The sequence below is a fragment of the Mya arenaria genome, chromosome 3 (genome assembly GCF_026914265.1).
Source record: "Mya arenaria isolate MELC-2E11 chromosome 3, ASM2691426v1".
In the NCBI taxonomy this organism is placed as follows: Eukaryota; Metazoa; Mollusca; class Bivalvia; order Myida; family Myidae; genus Mya; species Mya arenaria.
Window position 1 is genome coordinate 90,648,805 of NC_069124.1, and position 27,822 is coordinate 90,676,626.

The window sequence follows — 27,822 nt, forward strand, 5'->3', positions numbered from 1 at the left end:
TATTTATTAACAAATTTCAGACCAATGAGTGAATAATTAAAAAAAACAAATGTTTAAAAACAATATAAATCATGGTCCGTAAATTTCTAAATCTGGTCCGTAATGTCCCTAAATCTGGTCCGTAATGTCCCTAAATCTGGTCCGTAGTGTCTGGTCCGTAATGTCCATGGTCCGTAGTGTCCGTGACCCTTAGGTAAATATGATATACAAAATCGATATTTTCCCCTTATGCTTTTATTTATTCAGAATTTGATGGAAAAAAAAGAATAGATTTAATAATTTGAATTCAGATAAAGTTAAAATTGATATTTAAGCTTTAAGATGTTATTACCTGTTCATCAACTCTTTTTTTACTCACCATAATATTGATGTAAGCGGCTGTATTAGTTGTTGACACTTTCAGCACATATTTATCATCTACAATTAAAGGTTTGTCTAGTATCTTTAAATGTATTAGTGAAGAAATTTCGAATGGCGTTCTTTCTTGGTGTTCTTGATACTTATTTGTATAAGTCTGCGTGTTTTATATTAGTTCTAAATCGTTGGAATTTTACTGTGTGCGGGTGGGGTATTGTCACATTGTGAAATAGTCATTGTGTTGTGAAATTGATAAAACAATTGGCCGAAGAAATAAGCCTATAACTGGCTTATATGCATAAATATATTATACAGTTATTACAACTCAATCAAATAAATCATATAAATTGAATTTTCAATAATGAAACAATTTCAATTTAAAACCAAATCCATATGCTCCAAACTAATTATGGTTGAAATCTTTTTTGAACCAATGGGATGGCAGTATTTTTTCAAAATATTTCACTTTTGAATTCCCTATGGTCAATGGTTACCGTTAACAGTGAAGTTGAAACAATATTGTTTGCCTGATTATTTTGTGTAAGTGTCGTATTTCTATAATGGACTAGTGCTGAGTTTTAAGATTACACAATATTTTAAAATGCAAATTTCCTTGATGTGATAAAAATGAATTTTAATACTAAATGCATCATTCACCAAAAAACACCACGAGCTTTGCTTGCAGATACATTGTCGTTAATTTGTCAAGAAACACAATTCAACATGTATTTTATTCTGATAACTTATCATTAAAGAGAGAAGAGAGTTTTTCTAGACTTTGATTAGTATAAATTTAGTTACTAGTAAGTATTCTTTAAAAGTTTTAATGAGTGCTCTCCCTGTCATTAACTCAGTGTTAAAAGAAATTCAGCAATTTAATGCGCCACTGTTGGTCCCAACTTTTAAGCTTATTCAAAGGTTAAATTAATATAACACACTGAACTGACATGTTGGCTTAATATTTCTGCAGGATAATAACCTTGAAAATAAAATAAGAATCTAATATAAGCCATGAAAAGGTGGACAGGCACTAGTCAGTGCCTTCCTGTTAACAATTATGACCGGTTTAAAAAGGTCATTTTGTAAATTACAACCCTCACTGTTTTATTACCTTTGGCTGAATATATATTAAGTGATGTCATCTGCAATAATGAGTGCTGTTGAGGCATTCATGTTGACGAAAAAAGCAGCTTTTAACAAAACAAATTTAAAGGGACTTGCTCATGGTTGGTAAAATGCACTTTTCCCGAAATAAAAGAAAAGAAATAAATTGTGGCAAATCATTTAAATTGTCAAAACTAAGATACTGACAGCTCAAACCCTTCAACACATTTTGATATTCAAATATTGTATTTAAAGCAGGGCGCGACACTAAGGTAACCCAGTGACCCGAGACACCCATTTTTCTGACAGGATTACCACAGCCAATTTGCTAGGGTCACCAGGGTCACCAGATAAAAACACTTTGCCACTGTGGTAATATCATATATATTTTATTTTTTTATCAAATGAAAAAAAAAGAATAAATACAAAACTATGCTTTATCAATAAATAAACAATCTCTTTATGTATATAGCACATATTTTTGCGATGTGAATTATGTCATTTAAAAATTAATCATTTAATTGATTTTTTGTGAATATTTGCAGGACACCCTGTTTTTTTACGGGTCACAAATTTTTGTAATATTTTATGTGTTGCGGTGTGTCACCTGTTAGTTTCGCGCCCTGTTTAAAGACCACATTTTTTTTATACCATTGGTATGGCATTTAAGCAAATTATTGTAGCGTGATAAGTTGATGGATATTATCATGTGATGTTTCTAATGTAAAAGAAAAAATGTACAACAGCTATTGTATCAGTCCTTGTGGTGAAGATGTCAGTTTTCTAATTTTTCTTGACTGTTACAGCATGGGATTGTTCCACATTACAACCAACATATTTTTTTTATTTTTTTAAATTGTATTTATTTTCTGCAATTTCTGTATCAATGAGTTTTTTTTTTTTTAAATGAGTGTTTTCAGATGCATTTTTGGGAAAATTAAATTTGGTCCAGAAACATGAGGGAGACCTTTTAAAATTTATATTTTAGCTTAAATCAAACTTTTGATATAGAATTTACCTTTTTGAGTTGTGGCTTCAGGGAACATAAAAATATCTGAACAATAAAAAAGTTTCCTTGAATGACCATTATTGTTGCTAGCGCAATGATATGCTTTCAATATCTGCTGGGTTTCAGATAACACTAACTGTGCAGTTTTGGCAGTGTGTACAAGATGAACTACGTAGGGTGTCTAGTGTCACTGAACTGTGGGGATGTGCTGGGTGTGTACCAGGGCCAGGTGTGTAAGGTGGACAACTCCGAACAGGCCATCACACTCTGCATGCCTTTCAGAAATGGAGTCCAGTGTGAGTTTCCAGAAGTCACCATCAGGTAATGTCACCTTCACTCATGAATGGATCATCTGTTAGTTTAATAATTCATGCCTTCTTTTCATTATGGTAATAACAGCTTTTGTCTTTAATAAGTCCAGTAGATGCCAGTATAAAGTTATTTACAGAATGCTGTTGGTCTCTTTTCTCTTTGTGATTTATAGTAACATGTATTCCTTTAGCATTTGTTACGTCATGTGAATTTTCTTGCATTTATCTTGATTGATTTAATGAATGTAAAATTTCAGTGCTTGTGACATCAAAGAATTAAGGATTGTTAAATCAGCTAATGAAGCACGCAAAATTGTGTGCAAAAGTGCTACACCATCCAAGCTGTCGAAGGAGACAGCGGAGGATTTGGATGCAGTTGCCTCCCCTGGACGGGTTGTGGAGGCTAGGCTCGACACAGGCAACCCAGTAAATGGAACAGGGTATGGAACTGTTAACAACACAAAAGACAGACAAGATTTTAATAAATGCCGTAGTGACAATAGTTTAACACCTAGCAAAGACAGACTAGGAGCAGGCGTGTCCGAGACTCAATTAAGGCGAACTCCAACCAGGGATAGGAATGGTTCAGTGAATAACCAGGGGTGTCAAAATGGTAACAGAGACAGGTAGGTACATTTAAACTTAGTTCATACTTGGCTGTCTTGATTACTAGAATTCCAACTCAGTTTGGTCTTAAAATTGTATATGTATACAAAGTACTAACCTTTTTTCTCAAATTCCTGTGAAGTTTGTTATCAGAAAAAAGGCTGAATTCATGTACATGTAGGCTTCCTGTAGCTTTTAAAAAATAAATATATGGGACACATGAGGGGATTTGGGGTCTTCAGACGAATTGTTATATAAGGCTATTTAACTTTATATGATAATTCATATTTATCAATCTTGTTTCAAACACCCCTAACCTAGGCTCATTTGTGGTCCAGCCTATTGTTTTTATATATATACTGAAATAATAATGTTATTTCATATTTCAATGTCCTATGTTCCTAAAAGTGAAATTAGGTTCTATTAATTGTACATGTATATCATACTATAAATTCTATTTATGAAGTTTGTTTTCTAGGTATGATTATGATGTTGCCAATGGTAACAGATACAATAGACAAACTCCAACTAAGGATGAGCAGTTCAGGACCAGAGTTAATTCAGGTAACCTAAAGGAAAAAGGAAATACAGGAATTTTAGGTATCCCACTTATATATATGTTTTATAAATTATGTCTGCCGACCCAATTTTAGTTTTTTGTTTTCTGTACAGAAAAAGTGTGATATATATTTTTTTTCGAAAATAAAATAAAATACAAGTTTTTTTGAGTATTGAAGATTGTTAAATATGTTGTTTATGCTGATTTCAGTTGAAATATAAAGCAAGTATACAAAGTGTAATAACTGCATATATGTGATGTACTTTTACTCGTTTATTTTGCATATAATGTTAATAAGAAAGGCGTAAAAAAAATTGTGTATTTCCATTTTCGTGACATACCCAGGTACAGTACCCTTTTTTGCGCCGACCCAAAACCTTTTTCTTGGTTTGGGAAATACTTCTTATCATGTGTTTAATATTTTTTATTTAACAAATTAAAATGATGTGTTTTTGGCTTTTAACAATACCAGCATTGCTAATACTGATTGTATAGATGCTCTTAAGCATGCGACAAAAAAGCTCACCTAACCTATAAACATATAATTTTTTAAAGCCTCATAAAAATATAAAAGCTAATAAAGCTAGTACAGAACTAGCCTGTTTGTGAGTCTGATTCCTTAAAGCAGCTATCAGAGAACTAGTTTATTTGTGGGTAAGATTCCGTAATAGAGCTATCCAAAAATTTGCTTCTTATGCCCCCCTTCGAAGAAGAAGGGTATATTGCTTTGCACATGTCGATCGGTCGGTCGGTCGATCAGTCTGTCGGTCTGTTAGTAGACCAAAGCTTGTCCGAGTGATAACTCAACAATGCCTTGACGTAAGGTCATAAAACCTGACACAAAGATAGGGCCTGACCAGTAGATGACCCCTATTGATTTTAGGGGTCATCGGGTCACAGTGACCTTGAATGATAAAAGGTTGTCCGATTGGTAATTCGACAATGCCTGCACCCATGGCCCTCAATCTTGACTTGGAGGTTGGGTTTGACCAGTAGATGACCCCCATTGATTTTTGGGTTAATCGGGCCAAGGGTCAAGATCACAATGACCTTGAATGAAAAAAAATTGTCCGAGTGATAACTTGACAATGCCTTCACCCATGGCCCTCAAACTTGACTTGGAGGTTGGGCCTGACCAGTAGATTACCCCTTTTGATTTTGGGGGTCATCAGGTCAAAGGTCAAGGTCACATTGACCTTGAATGATAAAAGGTTGTCTGAGTGATAACTTGAAACTGCCTGCACCCATGGCCCTCAAACTTGACTTGAAGGTTTTGCCAGACCAGTTGATGACCCTTATTTATTTTTGGGGTCATCATGTCAAAGGTCAAGGTCACAGTGACCTTAAAGGCAAACTTGACAATTCCTGGACCTATGGTCATCAAACTTGACATGAAGGTTGGGCCTGACCAGTAGATGACCCCTCTTGATTTTGGGTTTTATCAGGTCAAAGGTCAAGGTCACAGTGACCTTTAACACGAAAAAGTTAACAAAGCTTCTCCCAGTGATATCTCAACAAAGCCTGGACATATGACCTGTAGATGACCCCTTTAATTTAAGGGGTCACCGGGTCAAAGGTCAGGGTCCTAGTGACCTTGAACGCAAAAGCTTGTCTGTGTGATAACTTGACACTGCCTGCACCCATGGCCGTTAAACTTGGAGGTCCATGCATATTTCATTCAATTGTCCAAATAATCCTGACAACATGGGGCTCAGGGGGGAGCATAATGTTTGACAAACATCTCTTGTTTGGGTGTTGAATTCCTTAAAATCCACTTTTGTTGTATTCTATATATTTTGACACATCATTGAACTACTAAAGAAAGGCATCAATATTAACCAGGTTTTCACAAAGTGAAACCTGGTTGTTAGAATGACGTACGCCATTGTTCAGGCAGAAAGAAGGCGTCAAACTTTCCTATGAAACTGAATAACTTTAGTTAGGGTTGACATATCTTGACAGAACTTTATTTATAGGAAGAGTTTATAGTTAGCTTTTATGGGATAGCGTTGAAGGCCCGAAGGGTCAAGGTTAAGGTCACTGTTACTAAAAAAAGGAAAAAAACAGTTGAACCCAAATAACTTGAGTTAGGGTTGACAAATCTTGACTAAACTTGGTATTCAGGAAGAGTTTATGGATACCTTTCATTGGATTGTGTTTGGGGTCAAGGTCATGGTCACTGTTACGAAAATTAGAAAAACAGTTGAAACTGAACTCGCAATGAAGGCTGAAGTTCTTCTGCCAATTATTGAAAACCTTGTTTCGTCGCATTGCGGTGTTTCTTGTTTAATTGATATTTCAAGATTGAATGCATATTATAATTACAGTTGAAACTTGTTATGTCGACTTTGTCAGGACCTAGGGAAAAAAGTCGAGATAACGAACATTTGACACAATTTGTGACAAACGAATTACAAAAAAATATCACATTTGAGTTTGATTTTTGTCCAACGACTTCTGCAATTGAACAGTCTTGTTACCGTCATGAAAACAGCAAACGTATTATTGAAAAATGAAGTGAAAAAGAGAAATATTTGTGTCCGATTTATTTCATTCACATTTATGGATTATATAAAACAGATATGAAACCTCAATTGCGTATACTTGTACATTGTAAGACAACACTATAACACATATGACAACAACTTAAAATAGCACATTCGATCATGTTGCTTTTTTGTGAGAAATTTCTTCGTCACGTAACTTTCAATGTTGTCGAATATTCCGATGATGTCGTCATTGTGCGTTCCAATGAATAGCTTGTGCAATAAATGTGTCCTTAATAAAAACAAACACCTTTAATTAATCACACTTACCAATAAACCTCCAATTATGACAGTTTATTATTTTGACACATAATTTAGCGACATGACGCAAAGCGCATAAATATTTTCGCACCTACAACTCGATCTACAGTACGACATAAGGAACAAGGGAAATGTGTGAAATTTGACCACAGAGACTGAAATAGGAGGTAGACATAGCGAAAAAGTCAAGATAGAAAAATCGACAGAAACAGATTTATTTTATATAGAATAAGAAGGAATAAATTTTGGACCAGAGAATAAAGTCGACATAACCGGAAAGTCAGATATCCGACGTGGACATAGCGAGTTTGGACTGTATGTTTTGTTACACATGTACATGAAAATGTAAATTGTTTATTTTGTTTCAGCATCAGAAAACAAGGGCAGTCATAAAAGTAGTGTTCCAAGAAAGATCGAGTTTAAGAAGAACATCCAAAACAGACAGGACTGTTTTAGTGCTCCAGTTGATTCATATTTAGATGAGTTTGACTTTGAAAAAAATCTTAAACTGTTTGATAAAAAGGCAGTATTTGAGGAGATAGAAAATAATAACCCAGAGTTAATTAATATAGATAAAAAGCCAGAAAAGTATAGGCATGATGAAAATGTGCTTCAATCAAAGCCAGTCCAGCTTCAACGAATCAAGGTTCCCAAAGAGTATGGTGCATCATTTACAACAGGTACGCTCATGTAGCAAGCTTAAGTTGGCTATACAGTAATTTCATGTAACATTATAAATTCTATGGTTTATTATCATGTCTATATTATTTAACTTACAAAATCACTTTCTACATGGCAGTTTGTCGCATTTAAATCAGAAAATAATAATATCATATATCACCCACTTGATGATATAGTTCTACATATACAAGATTAAATTCTGTGTATTGCAGATTCTGGTTTGGTAGTTCCTAGTATTGACTATGAGTTGCGCAACAAGCTGTTTGACATTGCTGATGCATATGGGTTTTCTGTTGAGCGTCGACTGGAGATGATTGGCCGCTCCTCCAGTGAGATGGTACTGCAGCTGCTCGGGGGCAGTAACAGGTAAGTGTAGTACCTAGTAGTGCCTACTTCAATGACCAGTGTGTACAGATAGTACCTTCTGGTAGTCTTTTGCTCAACTGAGGGCTTTTTTCATATAAAATACGTGCCACATCAAGCTTAAATATCTTCCACAGAAAATTGGGGGACAAATATTTTTAAATAGAAAACTTATTGTTTATTGTTAAAATACACGGCTATTTTTTAATGAATCAGTAAAACAAATAAAAAAAATGATTTCTTTTTCATGCAGGTTGAATCCACAGAATGGTCACCAGTTGCCCACGGTCTTGGTGCTGTGTGGGCCGCATGTGCAGGGAGCCCAGGGCCTCAACTGTGCCCGCCACCTCGTGAACCACGGTGTACGCACCATTGTCTTCCTGCCCAACTTCCTGCGCATGATCCAGGCAGTTGAGTTGGAGCTTAGGCTGTATGAGACCAGCAACGGCAAGCGCTACAGCATGGAAAAAGGTGTATAAAAATTCTGTGTTATTGTGCTTATAGTTTTGTTTGGGTCCATTACTTAATTTGATTAGAATTTAATAAAAAATACAAATATAGATTATGAATATTGATTATTATTTTTATGCTGGTATCAAACGTTAAAAATAAGAAATATAACAATTCTTGTTACCTCCACATTAATGTAAACTATATATTCATAACTGTTGAAATAAGCCATTATGTTGCATTGTTTGCTTTGGTTAAGAGTTTTGATGATATGAAGCAACATTTAATGAAATATCTATTACACTTTTGATTAAACATTGATTCCTTATATTTTCAGATATTCCTACTTGTTCAATAGATATGATCGTCAATTGTTTGGATAGTCATGAAAACTCATTTCTGAAAGACCAGAGCTGGTACCAGTCTCATGTTAGATGGGTTAAACACAGCCGGGCTCAAGTTTTTACGATAGACCCACCAATAGAAAATGTTGACATTTTACCAAAATGGTGTTTGTATCCTGTGCTGCCATTGGCTAGGCTTGACATGACATCACAGGTGTACCTATGTGACCTTGGGATCCCAAAAAATGTGTTTAAGGATGCAGGTGTCACATACAGGTCTCCTTTTGGACACAAGTTCATAATACCTCTCCATTTACAGTCCTAGTGTGCTCTGACCTCCACTGAAGGGGGAACTAATTTAGATTGACAATTGAATCTTTTCATTCAGATTCAGAAATTCAATAATATTAAAAACAGTACATGTATCTGAATACAACACTGTACAAAGTTAGTTCTTGATAATAAACATTCTTTAATTACTGTTACGGGATCGGAGCAGTTTGTGAAAAAAAAGGCAAGTTATCACTTATTGGTACATTATCAGCCTTTTCCTTACCCTCAGAATTTGGACAATGCACAACTTGCCAAATTAAGGGGGAGATATTTGTGAGATTCCAAATTACATGGACATGTACTAAGAAGTGAGAACTATTTGTTGTGTCTTTGAGCATTAATTTTGTTTGAATTTTAATATTGAAATTCTTTCAAAGTTTTAATAAGGGTGCAATTATATACACATGTAATACATTTGATTTTACATTCAAAGACCTGTGCCAATTTTATGCTTCTTTTTATTTGATCCTTAGATTTTTATTGGTGATGTTTTATTTTAAAATGGTCAGTGTAACAGTGTCCTAATTGATTTCTTTTATCGTTAAGTTGGGCTTTTTAACAGGCTGTTGTGATATAGATAGTAATGATAACTTTTGAAGATGGTTTTTGCTATTGTGTGGTATTGGTCAGTTTTGCAAGGTTTAAAATTTGGACACTATTCACCAGAAAACAATAGAAAATATGGTTTTTTTTGCATCCTGGCCAATTCTTGAAAAAATCAAGTTTTTAACGTGACAAATTTCCAAATAATCTACAGTAATTGAAGGGATAACATATTGCTGTTGCTAAACAATTGATGGGCAATGTGGCAGCATATTTTCTATTGACCCTCTTCATTCATACAATATATTATTGCACAACGTTTATCAGTGAACCATGTCTTTAATAACTATTGAAAGGCATTGAAAATTTAACATTTTGCTCTATACAGGGATTGATATTTATCATAAAAAGGTTGATACAGATGAAAACAGTATTATCATTTTATTGTTTGCTGGGCAATGACTACATGTACTTGTTGTATGAGAAAGTCTGGTTTTATTTTATTTACTGTCTTTTTTTAAACTGATGCTTATTGATCAGTGAATACATGCACATGTGACATAAAGTGGGTAAAATTGCCTACTTTTGTGTTTTATACTTTATTTTCAAAGATTTGATTGTTTTTAATGAATTTCATTTGCTATTTTAATAGTTCAATATGTGAACGACAATAATGAGAAACTTTGGCTTGTCTCAATATTTCTTGACATGGAACAAAAATCTGTATGTAAAATGTTTACCTTGCTGGTTGAAAAATTTGTTAATTAATTTTCCATGTTGGTTTTCACACTGTATCTATAGACAGCGTGATATTCCAGGAAGATGTTACTGATGGTGATTAAACTAAGATAGCTGTTGCTGCTGATGATGAGGACGCAGTTGATAATGTTGAAAGATGATGATGATGATGATGATGATGATGATGATGACACATCCATGATGGTGTTGTTGGTGATGGTGGTGACAATGGTCATGAATTTGATGCTGTTCATCATCATCGTCATCAATGAGAAGTGAATCTCACTTCAAATACAAGCAATTTTAGAGTATTTATGCTTTGTTAAGCTATATCTGGCTTTAGGGTCGGAGAGACACACATTTTGTGCTGCTGAATAAATGTACTGCTTTACTGCTTTCAAACCAGTAGTGAAAACTACAGTACATATATTTTATCAATCATTAACATTGTGGATTTCATCAGCTTGCCTACAACTGAAAAATGATTAAAAACCTTTTCACTACTCAATTGGATATGAATGGGTGATTTCTATGTAAAGTTAATGCTATGTTTTCTATTATGAAATGAGAGTTCATCAACTATTCGCTGATTCATGATTTAACCAGCAAATTATTAAAGACTGATGTTGATTACACTATGATGACTCATAACTTTTGAGCTTTTCCTTTTTTGGCAGAAAACAGTTAAGGTATTGCCAATATTTTTGTGTCATATAGCAATAAATTAATGACCAGAACTATATTGCATCAAAGTGATGGTCAATTGTCGAAAAATACTTCTAATGATAACTAGCTTACACAAAGTTGGCTGAAATATTTTAGGAGTGATGCACCTTTGTGAATTGTTGCTTCTCAGGTTTACCATGCAGAGCATAAGCAGTGCCCATGTACTCTTGAAAAAACAACACTCTATAAACTTATTAACTCGTACATAGGCCAATCTCTGAGGAAAACTGTAATAACTAACTAAAAAGATACAGACAAAATAAACATTCTTCATCTCTCATGACATTTCAAGTATGATTGGTAAGCAAAACATTCTTACAAGTTTTGGCAGATGACATATCAGATGTTTTTGATACCATTCTCATTTTTGGTCAAAACAAGCATATGGTTGATAGCAAGTACTCTTGTAATTACTATTTTAAAAAGGGCAGTGAAACTTTTCACATATTTTTCATCAGTATCTGTTATGGTGGGAACCATATAAAGTATGATTTTAATTGAACTTTTATTTACATAGAGTCTGTAAAACTAAAGTGTGATTCAGGGTCAAGCTTTCTCTAGGTTAGGACAGTAAACTAACAACAGTTTTATTGTCCTTTCTACACTTTTAATGTATTCTATGTGTATAATTTGCCTGCTTCATTTGATAGGCATATGGAATAATAAATATTTAAAAGTATTTTGTTCTTGTTTGTGCTTGTGGAGCTCGGTTGTTCATTTTAGAGCAGCATATAGTGTTTGGACAATCTGTCAGTCAGTTGGTCCATATGGTTTTCGATCAATAAACAAATGCTTGGAACCAGGAATCTGGGCAGGCAGGATGGTCATGACAAGCCTATGACCCCTATTGATTTAAAGGTCAGGTTAAAGGTCACAGTGGCAGTGATCTTGATCGGATAAATGTTTCCAATAAATAACTGAAGAACGTTCGGGTCCAGAAATTTCTAACTAGGTACATGCAGGTAGGTTGGTAATGACCAGATGATGGCCCCTTTAGATTTTGAGATCAAAGGTTAAAGTGGCGTTGATTTTGAGGGAAAAACTGTTTTATATCTATAACAGAGACCAGGTTCCTCAAACTAGTAGGCAGGTAGGTCATGACCAGCAGATGATCCCTAACAATATTGAGGTCAAACGTCAAGGTCACATTTTATGGTCAATGTTGAGAAAAACTGATAAAAAGAATTAATTCAATTGTCACAGATTTATATAGCAATTCTTGAAGGCATTTGTTAAGATTAATTAGATTTTAGTTACACATTTTATTCAACATACATGTTACATACTTATAGCTGAATCAGAGGCATTTGTCATCGGATGTGACAGCTCCCGTTATATTTCCATTGTGTATCTCTTAATTACAAGGTGACCTTTTATGTCTTAATGAAAGTTTGCAATGAATCATGGCAACACATTTTTATGACTTTTGAGTCATATTAATTATAGGTCGCAGATAAGTTTACAGTTCAAACAGGAAATAGATAAGATGAAGAATAGGTTCTGCACTTATAGAAGTTTTAAACATTTTAATATTGAACATTTTAACCAGGATTTATCCAAAAATCTTTTAACTGTAGATATGTGTCAGACAGATGTAAACAAAATGTATAATGAATTTAGCAAAACTTTTACTGAAACTGCAAACAAACATGCCCCATTAAAAAAGAAAAACGATTCTCCAAAGACCAGCCCCATTTATGAATAAAGCTTTAAAAATGCCATTTTTAAAAAAAGAATGCTTTTCAATAAATTAAATATGAACAAATCAACCAAAAACTGGGAAAATTTCAGGAAACAAAGAAACATAGTAACTAGTTTGAGTAGAAAATCTTTAAATAAATATTTCATTGACAGATGTGTGTGGGGGGTTGCCAATCAGCTGACTTTTGGCCTACTGTCAAACCTTTTCTTACTAATAAGGGGAACATCAAGCACAAAGATACCATCTTACTTGAAAACACAAAACTAGTAACAGACCAACAAGAAGTATGCAATGTCTTCAATGATTTCTTTGTCAACGTAGCCAAAAATATTGGAAATAATTCTCTTGATGTAAATGAAAACCATCCAAGTATTGTATCAATTAAACAAAACAACCTAACACAAACTGAACTTCATTTTAAACCTGTAGATTCTGGTTTTATTGATAAACAAATTTACAAATTATGTATCAAAAAAGCAACAAGCGCTGATGGTATCTCATCTAAACTGGTAAACTTAGCTAAACCTGTCATCGCCAATCACATTACTTCTATCGTAAACAAGTCATTTTCAACATCAACTTTTCCTGATAGTTTAAAAATGGCACAAGTTACTCCTTTACATAAAAAGAACAGTAATCTCGAGAAGGGCAACTATCGTCCAGTCAGTATTCTTCCAGTAATGTCAAAAAAATTTGAACGTGCCATGAACACTCAATTAGTTGAATTCTTTGAACAACATTTTAATATATTCTTGTCTGCTTTTAGACCAAAATTCGGATGCCAAACAACACTTTTAAAAATCGTTGAAGACTGGAAACAGGCACTAGATGAAAACAAATATGTAGCGTCAGTACTGATGGACCTCTCCAAAGCGTTCGACTGCCTTCCTCATGACTTGCTTATCCTTAAATTAAAATACTATGGCGTAAGTGAAAATGCACTTCACTTAATCAAATGCTATTTGAGCAATAGGAACCAATGCGTTAAACTAGGGGAATTTACAAGTGACTTTAAACATATTTATAAGGGAGTGCCCCAAGGCTCTATCCTGGGGCCTGTCTTGTTTAATATTTTCATAAATGATATTTTCCACTTTGTAACAAAAGTGAATTATATAACTATGCTGACGATAACACTCTGTCACATTCTGATCACAATATAAATGACGTTAAAAACACCCTAGAACAGGACAGTATCTCTTTGATAAACTGGTTTTCAGATAACAAAATGCAAGCAAACCCAGACAAATTTCAAGCCATAGCTATATAGGTCCTAAATCTAAAAAGTGCAATTTAACCATCAAACTTGAGAATAGTATCATCAAATTATTAGGTGTTACTATAGATTTCAGATTAAATTTCAATACTCATGTTTCAAACACCTGTAAGAAAGCATCAAGGCAATTAAATGTGCTAAAACGCATTGGGAAAAATCTCTGCAAATTAGGTAAACTAAACATATACTACTCTTTTATTATGTCAATCTTTTATTTCTGTCCCTTAACCTGGCATTTCTGTGGAGAGCATTACGGTGTATCTACAATGACCATACATCAAATTATTCTTCTTTATTAATTAAGTCACATCTACCATCATTAAAAATTAGAAGACTAAGAACTATTGCCTTAGAAACCTTTAAGATCATAAACAAACAAACACCAGTTTATCTTCACGATTTAGTTAAAATAAAAAAAACTCTTATTCTTTTAGGTATAGAAACACCGCAGAGGTACCCCAGGTAAGGACCACAAAGTATGGCCTCAACTCTTTCCGTTCAACAGCGCCCAAACGTTGGAATTCACTCCCTCAGCACTTTCGTGACGAAACAAACCTGAGTCAGTTTCGGAGTTTGGTCAACGCATGGAACGGACAGAGTTGTAGGTGTTCTTGTTGCGCTTATCAAAGTTAAACCTTCCCCTCTTTTGTTCTACCCTGACTGTTTTTGTCATTATGCCACGCTTTGATCTTTGTTAATCTTTGCTTTTTGCCATGCTTTTTAGTTTAGTTATGCTTAGTGCTTACTTAGCCTGTATTGCATCAATCATATCTATTTCTAATCAGTGCATTGTCATAGATATCCTTTGCTTTGAATTATATTTATGTGCTTGCATGTTCACTGCATAAATGTTTGCTGCAACTTCTGAGAAGCTGGTGCTAATCAGGTCATCTTGAATCTGATTCAAGCTGATATGTGTTTAGTATCCTTTCAAGACATGCACACTTGTGCTATTTTTTTTCCTCTCAGTTTTTTATAAACTTTTATCTTAAGATCTTTTTAGACTACGGTCAAGATTAGCGCCAGCATCCCAGTTTTTAAATGTGTATACTGTATGTGATATCTGTAAAAAAAATTGTCTTAATCATGTGCTAATCCACTTTTAGTAAGGTACAATTTCTTACATATTTTAATATTGTATATGTACATAATTATGTATTAGTAAGCGATATCTGTATTTTGTCTTAATCATGTGCTAATTCTTAATTAGATACAATCTCTTTAATACTTAAATATTTTATATAGATATATGCTTGTAATAATATATATATATATATATATATATATATATATATATATATATATATATATATATATATATATATATATATATATATATATATATATATATATATATAAATATATATGTAGTCAATAGCTATTCATAGCTAATGTTTTCTCTGTTATGTCATACCGACTGAAAATAAAATTTGATTTGATTTGATTTGACTTACTCAAATTTTATTAAACCTTGTTTGATACTGATGGAGCCATGGGGGTTCCCAAATTTTGGCTTTAGTCACCATTGTTATTCAGTTCATAACGACCATGGTCAGAGTGATTATATAGTTAGCTAATATTTCATGTTATCATATAACCGATTTTAAAAAGCAGTCTTGTATCTTGTAGAAAATTGATAGAACCTGACCATTTCTTCACTATTATAGGGAAGTGGTTTTAAATATCTTGGTCACGTGGTGTGACGTAATGAAGCAAAACAAATGGCAGGAGACAGCTGGGCTTTTATGCCTAGTGTTTTGATTGTTGAAATACTTTCGTATCTTTCGCAGAGTGATAGATTGAATGCATCGTCTGTATGCATACGATGGCGTTCTTGCCTATTTCAGTCGAAATTATGGAGGACGTTATCGCTGAACTTGCACAGAAGCAATAAGGAAAGGACGAACTTTTTGACAGACATATGCGGACGTTTTGCTAGAAAATGCGCAGTAACATTTAACCCTCATAACATTGACGAAGTGAAGACATGCATGAATGTTTTAGATGTGTTAGCGATCAATATCAATTTGCAAGTTTTTGAGCTGAAACCAAGCAGTTGTCATTTCCAGTGGACAGAATTTCCAGAGCTTAGGCTAGTAAACTATTTTATTTAGGTCATCAGCTGTGTTCTAAAATTAGAAACCGATGTCAACAATAGTCACGTGACAAATGTCACAACATCATTATTTGTTATTCTGCAAATATTACATTGCCCAAACTTTTCTTTCGTAACATTAATGATTTTACTCTTTTTTATATTTAGGTTAATGATAGTTGAAAATATTTATTATTTATAACATTATCCATAATTTAGTATATTTATTGTGTTTGAACAGTAATTATGAGATTTCTCAACCATTAAAATATTCAATTTCTTTTGCATTGCCTAGATACCTTACTTGTGATGCACCTAAATGATCTAATTGGTCATGGTCATAGTCGTTGTATGTCCTATAAAATCATTTTTATCTTTTACACTTGTTTACCTAGGACAAATTGTACAGCATTAGCAGTTTCTGTAGTTGGTTACATACCTGGAGCCCGTCCAAGGCAGTGCCTTATTTCATATTAATATTATTCATAATTAAAGAACGGTAATGAAAAACATAGGTATTTAGTCCAAATATGGACAATTTACTGCCAAAACTATCATGTTTGTAGCTGTGATATTTTCAGGCCATTTTTTTTTGGATTATTTTGGAGTGATGTATAAAATTTGTAATTAAAGTAATACAGTTGACTGATTTAACACATATACATTCCTTTCTTGAAACATGCACAAAACTCACATATTCATGAAAAAATGATTTATTTAATATAGATAAGTTTATTCTCCCACCTCAGATGAGTAGATCCAAAAACTTGACCATGCTAGAAATTCTTATCTTGCCCACGAGCAAAGATAATATAAGTACCCGTATGGAACTCCTTTTTTATTGTCATCACACAATTACCTCCCTTGTTGAAGACCGTTGTCTGTAGCATCATTGAAACCTTGTCTTGTGGCAATATTTGGAATCTTAGTAATAATTTCTCGCTTCAAATGGCACCATAAAAAAGTTTTCACTCTCCATTCAAAAAATAATGATTCACTCTCTTCAGAACTATTACTAAAGACCGATTTGACAATTAACATCATCTGAATCAATGCGCGCATATCCATTACAACCACGAATTATCACATATTTATTCACATTTTTTTCACTACGCACAAAAGAGTTCCAGCAAAAAATACAGTTTTACTTAATTTTGCTAAACTGTGATGGGAGAAAAAGCATCTACCATAGCTGCTTGTGTAAGATAGGTTCATCCCAACACTCGCACATTCTGTTTTTCGCTAAACCTCGTTTTGCAAAACACCCTACGCTCGGGTCGTGATGAACCTATCTTACACTCTTGGCCATGGAAGATACTTATATCTCTCAGGAATGGCAATAGTAAATGGAAAATATGTTTAATTAAAACATGTCCTGGAACTGACTTGTTCCATTTTATGTTGTAACACTTTGTTAATGATAAAATACGTGTTTAAATGGATGCAATAATTCTTGCAGGTTCATAGACAGATTGGAAAATGTAATTCAAAGCTGTAGAAGATTGAAACACATTTCCTTGGGGTGTTCTGAAGATCTTCAAGCCCATTCAAATGCTTTGTTTGAATCTCTTGCGTCAAGGCATAGTGTGTCATTAGAGGCACTGCACATTGCAAGTGTAAAGGAAGACTCTGAAAACTATGGGATCATAGACCTTAAAGTGGATCTATTTCAGAACTTTTCTTGCCTCAAGCATCTTAGTATTGACTTCGATTTCGTTGACAGTAGATTATTGGCAGCCTTTTGCAAAAATGGTAAACCAGGTCTGGAAAAGTTGGTAATACATGTCCATGGAATTGAACCAGACCATGAAATAATTCCAAATTCATTATGGCAACAGTTTACAAGTTATAACAAAAATGTCAAAGTGACCTTGAATCTTATGCATTCCATCGCAGGAGTTCAAAAGTTAGTAGACATTCTCAAACCAGATCTTCCATTGCAACATTACCGGCAGTTTTTCTGTACTCAATTAAGCACTGCAGCCATTGGACTGATGGGGAATCAGTATTCCAGGACCCTTAAGTCTGTCCACATTGTAGATGGCATGGAGTTTGGCTTTCCTGCCTGGTACAATATTTCAACAAATGAAGATCCTTTTGTCATGCTTGCTTGGAAATGTCCACACCTGTCCCGTCTTACATTGATTGGTAAGTTCTTTACAGAGATAAGACCGCACTAATTGAATATTTTGTGTGACATATTTTGGAAAGATAAATCTTGCTGGCTAATGGATTATATGAAAGTATGATATTTTTTCATATAGGCTTAAGTGTTTTTGGCATTGAAGGATGAAAAGTTGATGTATTTTTAGCTCGACTATTCGAAGAATAAGGAGAGCTATCCTAGTCACCCGAGCGTCGGCGTAACCACTTAAGTTAAAGTTTTTGTAAGAGTTTATGTACCACCTCAAATATTTTCAAAGTCCGTTGACATATGGCTTTCAAACTTTGCACACTTGTTCACCATCATGCCCCCAACCTGTACACAGGAGGAGGTAACTCTATCAAGCATTTTGACAAAATTATGCCCCTTTTTCTACTTAGAATTTACGTTAAAGTTTGCGTACCACCTCAAATATTTTCACAGTCCATTGACATCTGGCTTTGAAACTCTGTACACTTGTTCACCATCATGCCCGCAACCTGTACACAGGAGGAGGTAACTCTATCAAGCATTTTGACAAAATTATGCCCCTTTTTCTACTTAGAATTTAAGTTAAAGTTTGCGTACCACCTCAAATATTTTCAAAGTCCATTGACATAAGGCTTTGAAACTTTGCACACTTGTTCAACATCATGCCCCCAGCCTGTACACAGGAGGAGGTAACTCTATCAAGCATTTTGACAAATTATGTCCCTTTTTCTACTTAGAATTTAAGTTAAAGTTTGCGTACCACCTCAAATGTTTTCAAAGTCAATTGACATCTGGCTTTGAAACTTTGCACGCTTGTTCACCATCATCCCCAAACCTGTATACAGGAGGAGGTAACTGTATCAAGCATTTTGACAAAATTATGCCCCTTTTTCTACTTAGAATTTATGTAAAAGTTTGCGTACCACCTCAAATGTTCTCAAAGTTCATTGACATCTGGCTTTGAAACTTTGCACGCTTGTTCACCATCATCCCCCCAACCTGTACATAGGAGGAGGTAACTGTATCAAGCATTTTGACAGATTTATGCCCCATTTTCGACTTAGAATTTAAGTTAAAGTTTGTGTACCACCTCAAATGTTCTCAAAGTTCATTGACATCTGGCTTTGAAACATTGCACGCTTGTTCACCATCATCCCCCCAACCTGTACACAGGAGGAGGTAACTGTATCAAGCATTTTGACAGATTTATGCCCCATTTTCGACTTAGAATTTAAGTTAAAGTTTGTGTACCACCTCAAATATTTTCAAAGTCCATTGACATCTGGCTTTGAAACTTTGCACCCTTGTTCACCATCATGCCTCCAACCTGTACACAGGAGGAGGTAACTCTATCAAGCCTTTTGACAGAATTATGCCCCTTTTTCGACATTGAATTTATGTTAAAGTTTGCGTACCACCTCAGATAATTTCAAAGTCCATCGATATATGGCTTTGAAACTTTGCACTCTTATTCACCATCATGATCTCAACCTGGGTACAGGAGGTGGTCACTGTATCAAGCTTTTTTACAATATTGTGCCCCTTTTTTTACTTAGAACTTACGTAAGTTTGCGTACTACCTCAGATATTTTCAAACTCCATTAACATATGCCTTTCAAACTTTGCACACTTGTTCACCATCATTATCCGAACCTGTGAGACTTTATACAATGGTATTCAACCACCCAGCCTAATTGAATAACCAAGTTAGATTACTGTATTTTGCAAATAATGGCCCTTTATTATTAGATTTAAAAATTCTGGTTAAAATTTTGCACGTTACCAAATTTATGTTAATATCTCAGCACACCATGTATTGCATTGAAATCTAATCTAACAGTGATCCATGCATGTTTCGCCAAAACTTTTCAATCCTTACACTGAAAAGCGGCGGAATAGTCGAGCGGGCTGTCTCTGTGATAGCTCTTGTTTACATACTTGACACAGTAAAATCATTAAATCACACTTAACATGCATGTCTTCATTTGTTTTACATCGTCATTTTGCAAGGTGCACCAATAAGTTATATATGTACATGTGTTGGTACTTTAAATACCAAATGAATTTGATGATTAAATTTTTCATGACTAGGGTACGAGGTTGCAGATGAAGACATAGTTGCCATTGCCAGACTTCGAAGTGACAGCTTGGAAAGCCTGGATATTCCAGACGCGTGCATACGCTGGGAAACATCTCACGACACACACATCATCGGTGGAGTGCAGCCAGAATTCACAGACAAGGTATTGTACAGGACTCCTGTTCAATTGTTTTGAACATGTGTAGGTGCTTCAAAAAGCAGGTTTTACTAGTTATCAATTTCTGACAAAGACATATAAAAAATAATGTGTAAGAAATCAAGAGTATTTAATAAAGATATATTGATGAATCCAAAGATTCTAGAATTGTTTGTTAAACATCAAAATAGTCAGTTCCCTAACTGGGACTGTTGAGGCTAGACAGTTAATTATTGTTTTGGAGTGATAATAACATTGTCTCTGATTTCGACAAATGGCATGCTGGTAACTGTTTAATGTCTTGTAAACAATTGAGTATAATTAGTCCTGAAAAATTCATCATGATGTTTGTCAGGTATCTGAAAGTCTTGGTCGAAGGTGGCGTCCCCTGGAGGACTCACAGCTCCCGCAGGCTGTCTGGGACAGCTGGGCAGATGCAGAAGAGGCCTATAGCCACATCCTTCTCTCTGACCAGGCATATAGCCATACGGCCTGACTCCATATAGGGTTTGTATGAATTTCACCTCTCTACTCTTCATCTTAGCCTTTGAGTACAATACACAAGTCCTGTATATCTTGCTGCCCAGGCCTAAACTATGTCACAAACTATATCTGAAACCTGAAGTTCTTACATTTACAATTTTTTTGAAATATTTAAAGATTAAAACCAGTTAACCATGAGCCTCTATTTTCAGGTCCAGTCAGATGTGTTCAATCTTTTGTGATATTGTGGAGAAATAACCGCTCAAGAACTAATATTGACAGAAATATATAGCTGTTACAAGACTACATTATTTATTTACCATCATTGTTTTACCATCATGCTAAATCATTCCACAATGTCAAATAATTGTCAATTGTTAAATTTCTGGAATAAACCCCATCGGGTGAGACAGCACACATGGAAAGAGGCTACAAGGAAACTTGCAGATGTGGAGTTGGTGATTGCTGTTAAGTGATTTATGATTGGTGTGTGTGTCTGGGTGATGTGAATGTCTATTGGCATATAAAGCTGAACGCACATTATACCTCCAGTGTATTTGCATATTCTATTCCATGTCAGTATCTTCAGGGCTTTATATATTGATTTGGGAAAATAGCCAAAGTAAAATTACCAGTTAATATAAAATGTAATATAAAATGTATGACTTTCTGTCAATGTCAAGTGTTAATTTAATTGTAGGTGAAAGGAAATATTTCCTTTATAAAAGGCCATTGCAATTTTTCCAGTAAAGAATATCCTTATGTGTGCCAGAATATGCAGGTTATTCTGTAAAGATCTAGTCATGACAACAATACCAGTTATGGCTTACCATAATATACAGTGCTTTCAATTAAAGTCCACATTATTAAACATTGCTAATTAAATACAAGATATTTATGTACTTTTTATAACTGTGTTTTTGTTGAAAGAGTTTTGTTGTAATGTTGATATCTCTGTATGATTGTTATAATGTTAATTAGAAAATGTAAGAAAACAGGATGATGGCCTTGAAGTTTGTGATAAAACATTGATTGTCACTCGTGTTGAAAATCATGAAAAGTTTTTCTGAAGTTTTATTTCATTATGATCTCGACAGGACTTTTTGTTCTCTAAATTTTTATGTTCCTTTGTTAAAATAATGCATGTACAAATTTGTTTTTGTTGAGGCAAGTTAAATGCTAGTGATAGTGCCATATGCATTTGATATGATTAAAGTAAAGATGAACACAAGGTTGATCCGGACAATTGAAACATTTTTATTGATAAAGAGTCGTATTGTTTTTATTTACTTTTCCAATAATTATTTGATTTTTATAATATAACAATGTTTCAGCATTTAATAAATGATATTAAAGTAAATTATATTTACCGGGTATATATCAACACTCTGGTTTTATTCATTTATATCCGGGAAAAATGAAAGTAAAAAAAGACTACATGTTACAATGGCACATACTGTAAAGCAAAGGTTTTGTTGATGAAAAATTGTTGTAATTCAATTCAGTTCAATTTATTAAGTAAACAGAGGCCACCGGCCCAAATTACACAACATTTACAAAAAACATAATATTGTAGTTGCAACATAAGATTTACATATTTATCATGTTAACAGATGGTATACATAAATTGTTAACTTCAATCATTTTCAGTAGACATTAAAGAGTAGAAATCATTTAAACTATTACCAGATGAATACCACCAATTCAAAAGATATTGTCTACAAATAATATCGAAATAAGGACATTGAAAGAATGCATGATATTCACATTCAATAACTGTCATATTTTGATCCAGACACTATATACAAAGTCTCTCATCTTGTGGAGTATTTATATATCTACCAAGTTCCATGTTTCGTGACAGCAAAATCTAGCAAAAGCAATCTAATACTTTAATGGAATTTCCAGATGTCGGCGCCTTTCTGTATTTAATCATGTTTTGTAGTGTTTATAATGATGACACCTTGAAGAATAACTAACATCATTATCCCAGTTCTAATGAAATCTGGAGTTAAATAGCAAATCTGTTTTTTAATTAATTGAATGATTTGAAAAAATCTATTTCTATATTCCAAACCCAGTCCAGGAAATTATAAAGAAAAGGTCCAAATGTCTTCAAATACACTGGATATAAGTTGTTGAGACATGTGACTGCAGGATAGTAGTAAACTGTTTCAACACATGTAGCAATTATTGGAGAAATACTTCATTTATTGAAGGATTACATGGCCTTTTTATATCAAAATCAACATATTTCAAAGTGTGTTTGAAACAGAATGTTCTCCCTTGTTGGTTGAGGGATCCAAAATACATATTTTTCCATTTTTCAAACACAAAATGATAAATTTGGAACACCCCTGGCTCGACTGTGTGTTAACAATACAATAGCAGATACATTTCTCTTTTGTTAAAAAACTTGTTCACTTGCTTTTGAATTGAAGAAAGCAGAATATTACCACTTGTTTGAAAGTATGTATTTTTGTTTGTGCTTGACTATGATGTTAAGGGCATTGTTGTTGTTGTGTTTGTTGTTATTGTTGTATTATATATTGTTTTTATTTTTCTGTATTATTCCTTAGAAAAGATCTGTTTTAATTTACAGAATTTTGTATTGTTGAATAACTTCCTTAAAGAGTATGTATAGTATGGTAGACATTGCAGATCTTAACTTCAACTGTCTGTTATGTCCAGAAACTACTTACCCTACGTGTAGCAATGATAAGTTTTTATCAAAACCTAAAAATAATAGATCTTTAATAATAATTTCATAAATATCTTAGAATGTGGTAGTTTATCCTTCAATTTGCCACAGTTTTTGTAACGCAATTTATTGATTTTAGATTTCTAAATACTGGCGCGTACATTTTGAAATTTATCAGTATCAGTATGAAGCTCTGCTGGATGGTTATAAAATGACATAATTGAACACATTTTGAAAATCATCTTGAATGATTCCAAATCTTTGAGTGATGGAGTCCCATTGATCAATTTTGAACATTATGAAGAAAGCCATAAATAACATTATAAGTGCACACAAACTGCATCAACCAGATAGTCTGGATTATTGTTGTACATGTCCAATCAAAGTCTGGATTATTGTTGTACATGTCCAATCAAAGTCTGGATTATTGTTGTACATGTCCAATCAAAGTCTGGATTATTGTTGTACATGTCCAATCAAAGTCTGGATTATTGTTGTACATGTCCAATCAAAGTCTGGATTATTGTTGTACATGTCCAATCAAAGTCTGGATTATTGTTGTACATGTCCAATCAAAGTCTGGATTATTGTTGTACATGTCCAATCAAAGTCTGGATTATTGTTGTACATGTCCAATCAAAGTCTGGATTATTGTTGTACATGTCCAATCAAATTCTTATTTGAACCATTTGTGAAATTCCTAAGAATGAAGCTTCATGCAATATGTGTTACATTCGTTTTATATTTCTACATTATTTTTGTGTATTTGCAATTACCAGTTGTCAAGAAAAAGACAATACTATGTATGCTATTTGACACATGGTCAATACATAATTCCATTGCTTATTAGTTTTTAATATGTTGATTATAATAATGAAACACCACAAGTCTTTCCAATAGTTTAATAACTTATCAACAACAGAAAAGTTATATTGTTCTTATATTTGTACTGTGTATTTAACATAGCAATTATTTGATTCTGTGCAATGACATGTAAATATTGTGAAGCCTTCTACTCTCCGTAAGAAACAAGCTGGTCAATGTTTTGTGTTCATATCACTAAGGCAGTTGAAACATCGAACCATCGATGGTGGCAAAATACTGGTAAAACTTCAAACATTATATTACAGCAATAATTAGTTGTGATCTTGACTCTGCTATTTTAGCTTTATTTTTGGCACATCTAATACTTTGTTTTTACAGACAAGAGCATTATTCCCTAAAATAGTATATGGTGTGTATACATAGAATATTGACAAGAACATTATTCTCATAAATAGTTCATGATGTGTATAAACGTAGTTTTGATTAAAGCATTTTTCTCCCTAAATAGTATATAGTGTGTATACATGGGAGTTTTAAAATATTTCTTTCAAGGACATTCTTATAAACCATGCTATGCCTCCCATGGAGAGTTGAATGCATATGTTAAGGGTACTGTTCATTGTCAGATGGTTAGCAGTTGAAAACAGAAATTAACTCCTCACGATTTCAAAAATTAACGTTATATTTTACATTATTACCTTCGATACCCATTTCATATGCTGAAAAACAAATTGAAAACATTTTTAAGAGGAATTACTTATTATATTTAATGATTTCTTATGGAAAACTGGGCAATAATCTATTTGGCAGAAGGTCATTATGTGTTTAATGCTCTTCTTAATATTACCAATATGATTCGTAGAACCGAGTGTCACAGAATGAGAATTGACTGACACTTGAGCATGTGATCTAAACAATCTTAAAATACAGATCTCAATTTTTTGGTGTGGAAAATAGGTAATACCTTTTTAACTCGACTATTCGAAGAATAAGGAGGCTTTACTACTCTCCTCCGCGTTGGCGTCCGGCTAAAGTTTTAGGGCAAGTTGGCATTTTCACTTATAACTCCAATTTCCTTCTTTCAAGTCAACTAATACTTCACACAGTTGTTCAGGATCATCGACCCTAGGGCCAAGGTCACTGTTACTAAGAAAAAATGTTTCGTACTGAATTACTTAAGTAAGGGTTGACATATTGTGACCAAACTTGGTATGTTTATGAAGGACTTCCATGCGATTGCATGTGAGGCCCTGAGGGTCAAGGTAATTGTAACTAAAAATAGAAAAAAGGTTGAAACTGAATACCAAGGCTGAAGTTCTTTTGTCAATCATTGAAAACCTTGTGTATTAACTTTTTATTGATATTTTTTATTGCTTTGGACAGGTACCTATTTCATTGTTATTGTATTCATTTCTAAGACAAAGCAGTGTGTATAGTCGATACTCTTGTTTGTTTGTCACATCTGTTCAGGTGAATTTTCTGTTTAGTTGGATTTTGGACAATTTTACATTTGATAAATTATATCAGTTCTTGTAGTGATAGGCGAGTGTCAGTACTTGTAGTGAACTGTGATTGAGTATATGTAGGGATACTGGTGAGTGAGTGATAGGTGAGTGAATACTTTAAGTGATAGTTGAGCAATATCGAGATACTTTTTGTTTTACACATTCAATAGGAATTGAAGAAAAGCTTGAAAATTCCGATTTTGAATGATAATGGTAGTTTCTAAAAGAAAAAAAATTAAAATTTGAGTAGTGTTAACTAAAGTTGAGAATTATTTTAATTACAAAAGTAAACCATACTTGTATTGAATGGTAAACAATATACCAATTCTGTTCTTTTCATTTGATTTGGGTTTGTTTGTTTTTAAATTGTAATAATCTACAACAAGTAATGTTGAATAATGTAGTGATAACTAATGTTGCGAACTATTTTAGTAAAGAAACTAAACTAAAGCTGCAAGTATAACATCTGTTGCTCTTATATCCGATTTTAAAGAGAAGCAGTTTGAACATTGGTTGGTTTTGTGAGGGTTTTTCCATCTTGGCTCAAGATCACACTGAACATTTTACAGTTATAATCTTGGAAGAGTTGAATATATATATATATCTATATGCAATTTGTGATACATTTTTACCATCCGAATTGTTGTCAGTCTATTTTTATTAAGAACTAATTGAAGCTTTCAATAAAGATTTAAAACATTCACTGTGGTTCATTTTATGCTCATTGAAGTCCTCCTGTTAATTCTACCTCACTTAGTTAATTGTAAGCATGTTTTATATTAACACATTTACCATAAAATTGACAGAACTCAAACTGGGGTCGTATCTAACAAACTTGCTTCCCACCCCTCAATGGGAAAAGGATCACTTGGCAAGCGGAGCATCCATATTAGTGATTCAGAACCCTGCACCCTGTTTGTTAATTTGGTCGTGAGCTCTGTTTTCTCCTCAGGAAATGAATACCACAATAGAAACAAGACTATCTTCAGTTAAAACCAATGTAATGCTTCACAACACGGTACAAATTCAAAAGGTAAATGCTAATGGGAAAAATATTACTTTCGTATTTTTAAACTTACAGTTATATGTAAGACAAAGTAGTAACTCAGTGAGTGCCTGGAACTTTGACACTTCCAGTCAATATAAAGAGGCTTGACTCGATTTCTTCCTTGGCTCAAACTGGATATCAAGGACCGATTTTTTATATACATTATGTAAGCATTCCCGCTTGGCTCAAACTCCGAGGCTCAAAGTATTTTCATCCATCCCTGGAAGTTAAAGCCAACAGGGTTTGACTGTATTTTGATTTAACTCATATGCGAAGCAACATTTCGGCTTGATGTTTTGAACATTTGTTATTTTGAAATAGCAAAAATGAAGGTTATGGTACTGTAGGTGGCTGGAACATGTACTCAGCATGTCGGCTTGATGTGGTAACATTTGTGCCAAGTTATTTTGAAATCCTTCCATGTTTTTCAGTGGACATGACCTTTCACACCTAAGTAACCTTGTCTTTGGCTGGAACCTTTGATCCGCTCAGCCATTTATTTTAATTTGCATGGTTAATTTTTAGCTCACCTGAGCACAAAGTGCTCAAGGTGAGCTATTGTGATCGGTCTATGTCCAGCGTCTGTCGTCCCGTGTCCAGCGTCAACAATTGCTTATAAATGTCATCTTTTCCTAAACCACTTAGACAATCTTAATGAAACTTTACAGGAATGTTCATTGGTTGGTGCTCTTTCAAAATTGTTCAAAGAAATAAATTCCATGCAGAACTCTGGTTGCTATGGCAACATTAAGGAAAAACTTTTCTTGACAAAAACCATGAGGCTTAGATATTTGGTATGTAACATTGTCAAGTAGTTGTTTACCAAGTTTGTTCAAATTTCTCCCCTTGGTTCAAAATTGGCCCCACCTTTTGGGTAACAAGTTC

General features: G+C 33.8%; 2 protein-coding genes across 3 annotated transcripts; both read left to right on the forward strand.

Moving 5' to 3' along the window:
• The first annotated feature begins 245 nt into the window (after window positions 1–245).
• Window positions 246–11,610, forward strand: LOC128228520 (enhancer of mRNA-decapping protein 3-like). 2 transcript variants are annotated; one of them, XM_052939869.1, is made up of 8 exons: window positions 246–429; window positions 2,597–2,791; window positions 3,039–3,407; window positions 3,866–3,951; window positions 7,122–7,433; window positions 7,647–7,800; window positions 8,051–8,268; window positions 8,585–11,610. In XM_052939869.1, the coding sequence occupies exons 2-8, from the start codon at window positions 2,634–2,636 to the stop codon at window positions 8,914–8,916; spliced, it is 1,629 nt and encodes a 542-aa protein (XP_052795829.1). In that variant the 5' UTR covers window positions 246–429; window positions 2,597–2,633; the 3' UTR covers window positions 8,917–11,610. The 2 variants fall into 2 exon arrangements, with proteins under 2 accessions (XP_052795829.1, XP_052795830.1); XM_052939870.1 differs by lacking the exon at window positions 246–429 and adding an exon at window positions 1,732–1,833.
• Window positions 11,611–15,630: 4,020 nt separating this feature from the next.
• On the forward strand, window positions 15,631–26,590 carry LOC128227699 (F-box only protein 33-like). The gene is made up of 5 exons (XM_052938469.1): window positions 15,631–16,001; window positions 17,464–18,152; window positions 20,230–20,381; window positions 20,731–20,882; window positions 21,071–26,590. The coding sequence occupies exons 1-4, from the start codon at window positions 15,631–15,633 to the stop codon at window positions 20,869–20,871; spliced, it is 1,353 nt and encodes a 450-aa protein (XP_052794429.1). The 3' UTR covers window positions 20,872–20,882; window positions 21,071–26,590.
• The last annotated feature ends 1,232 nt before the right edge of the window (window positions 26,591–27,822 follow it).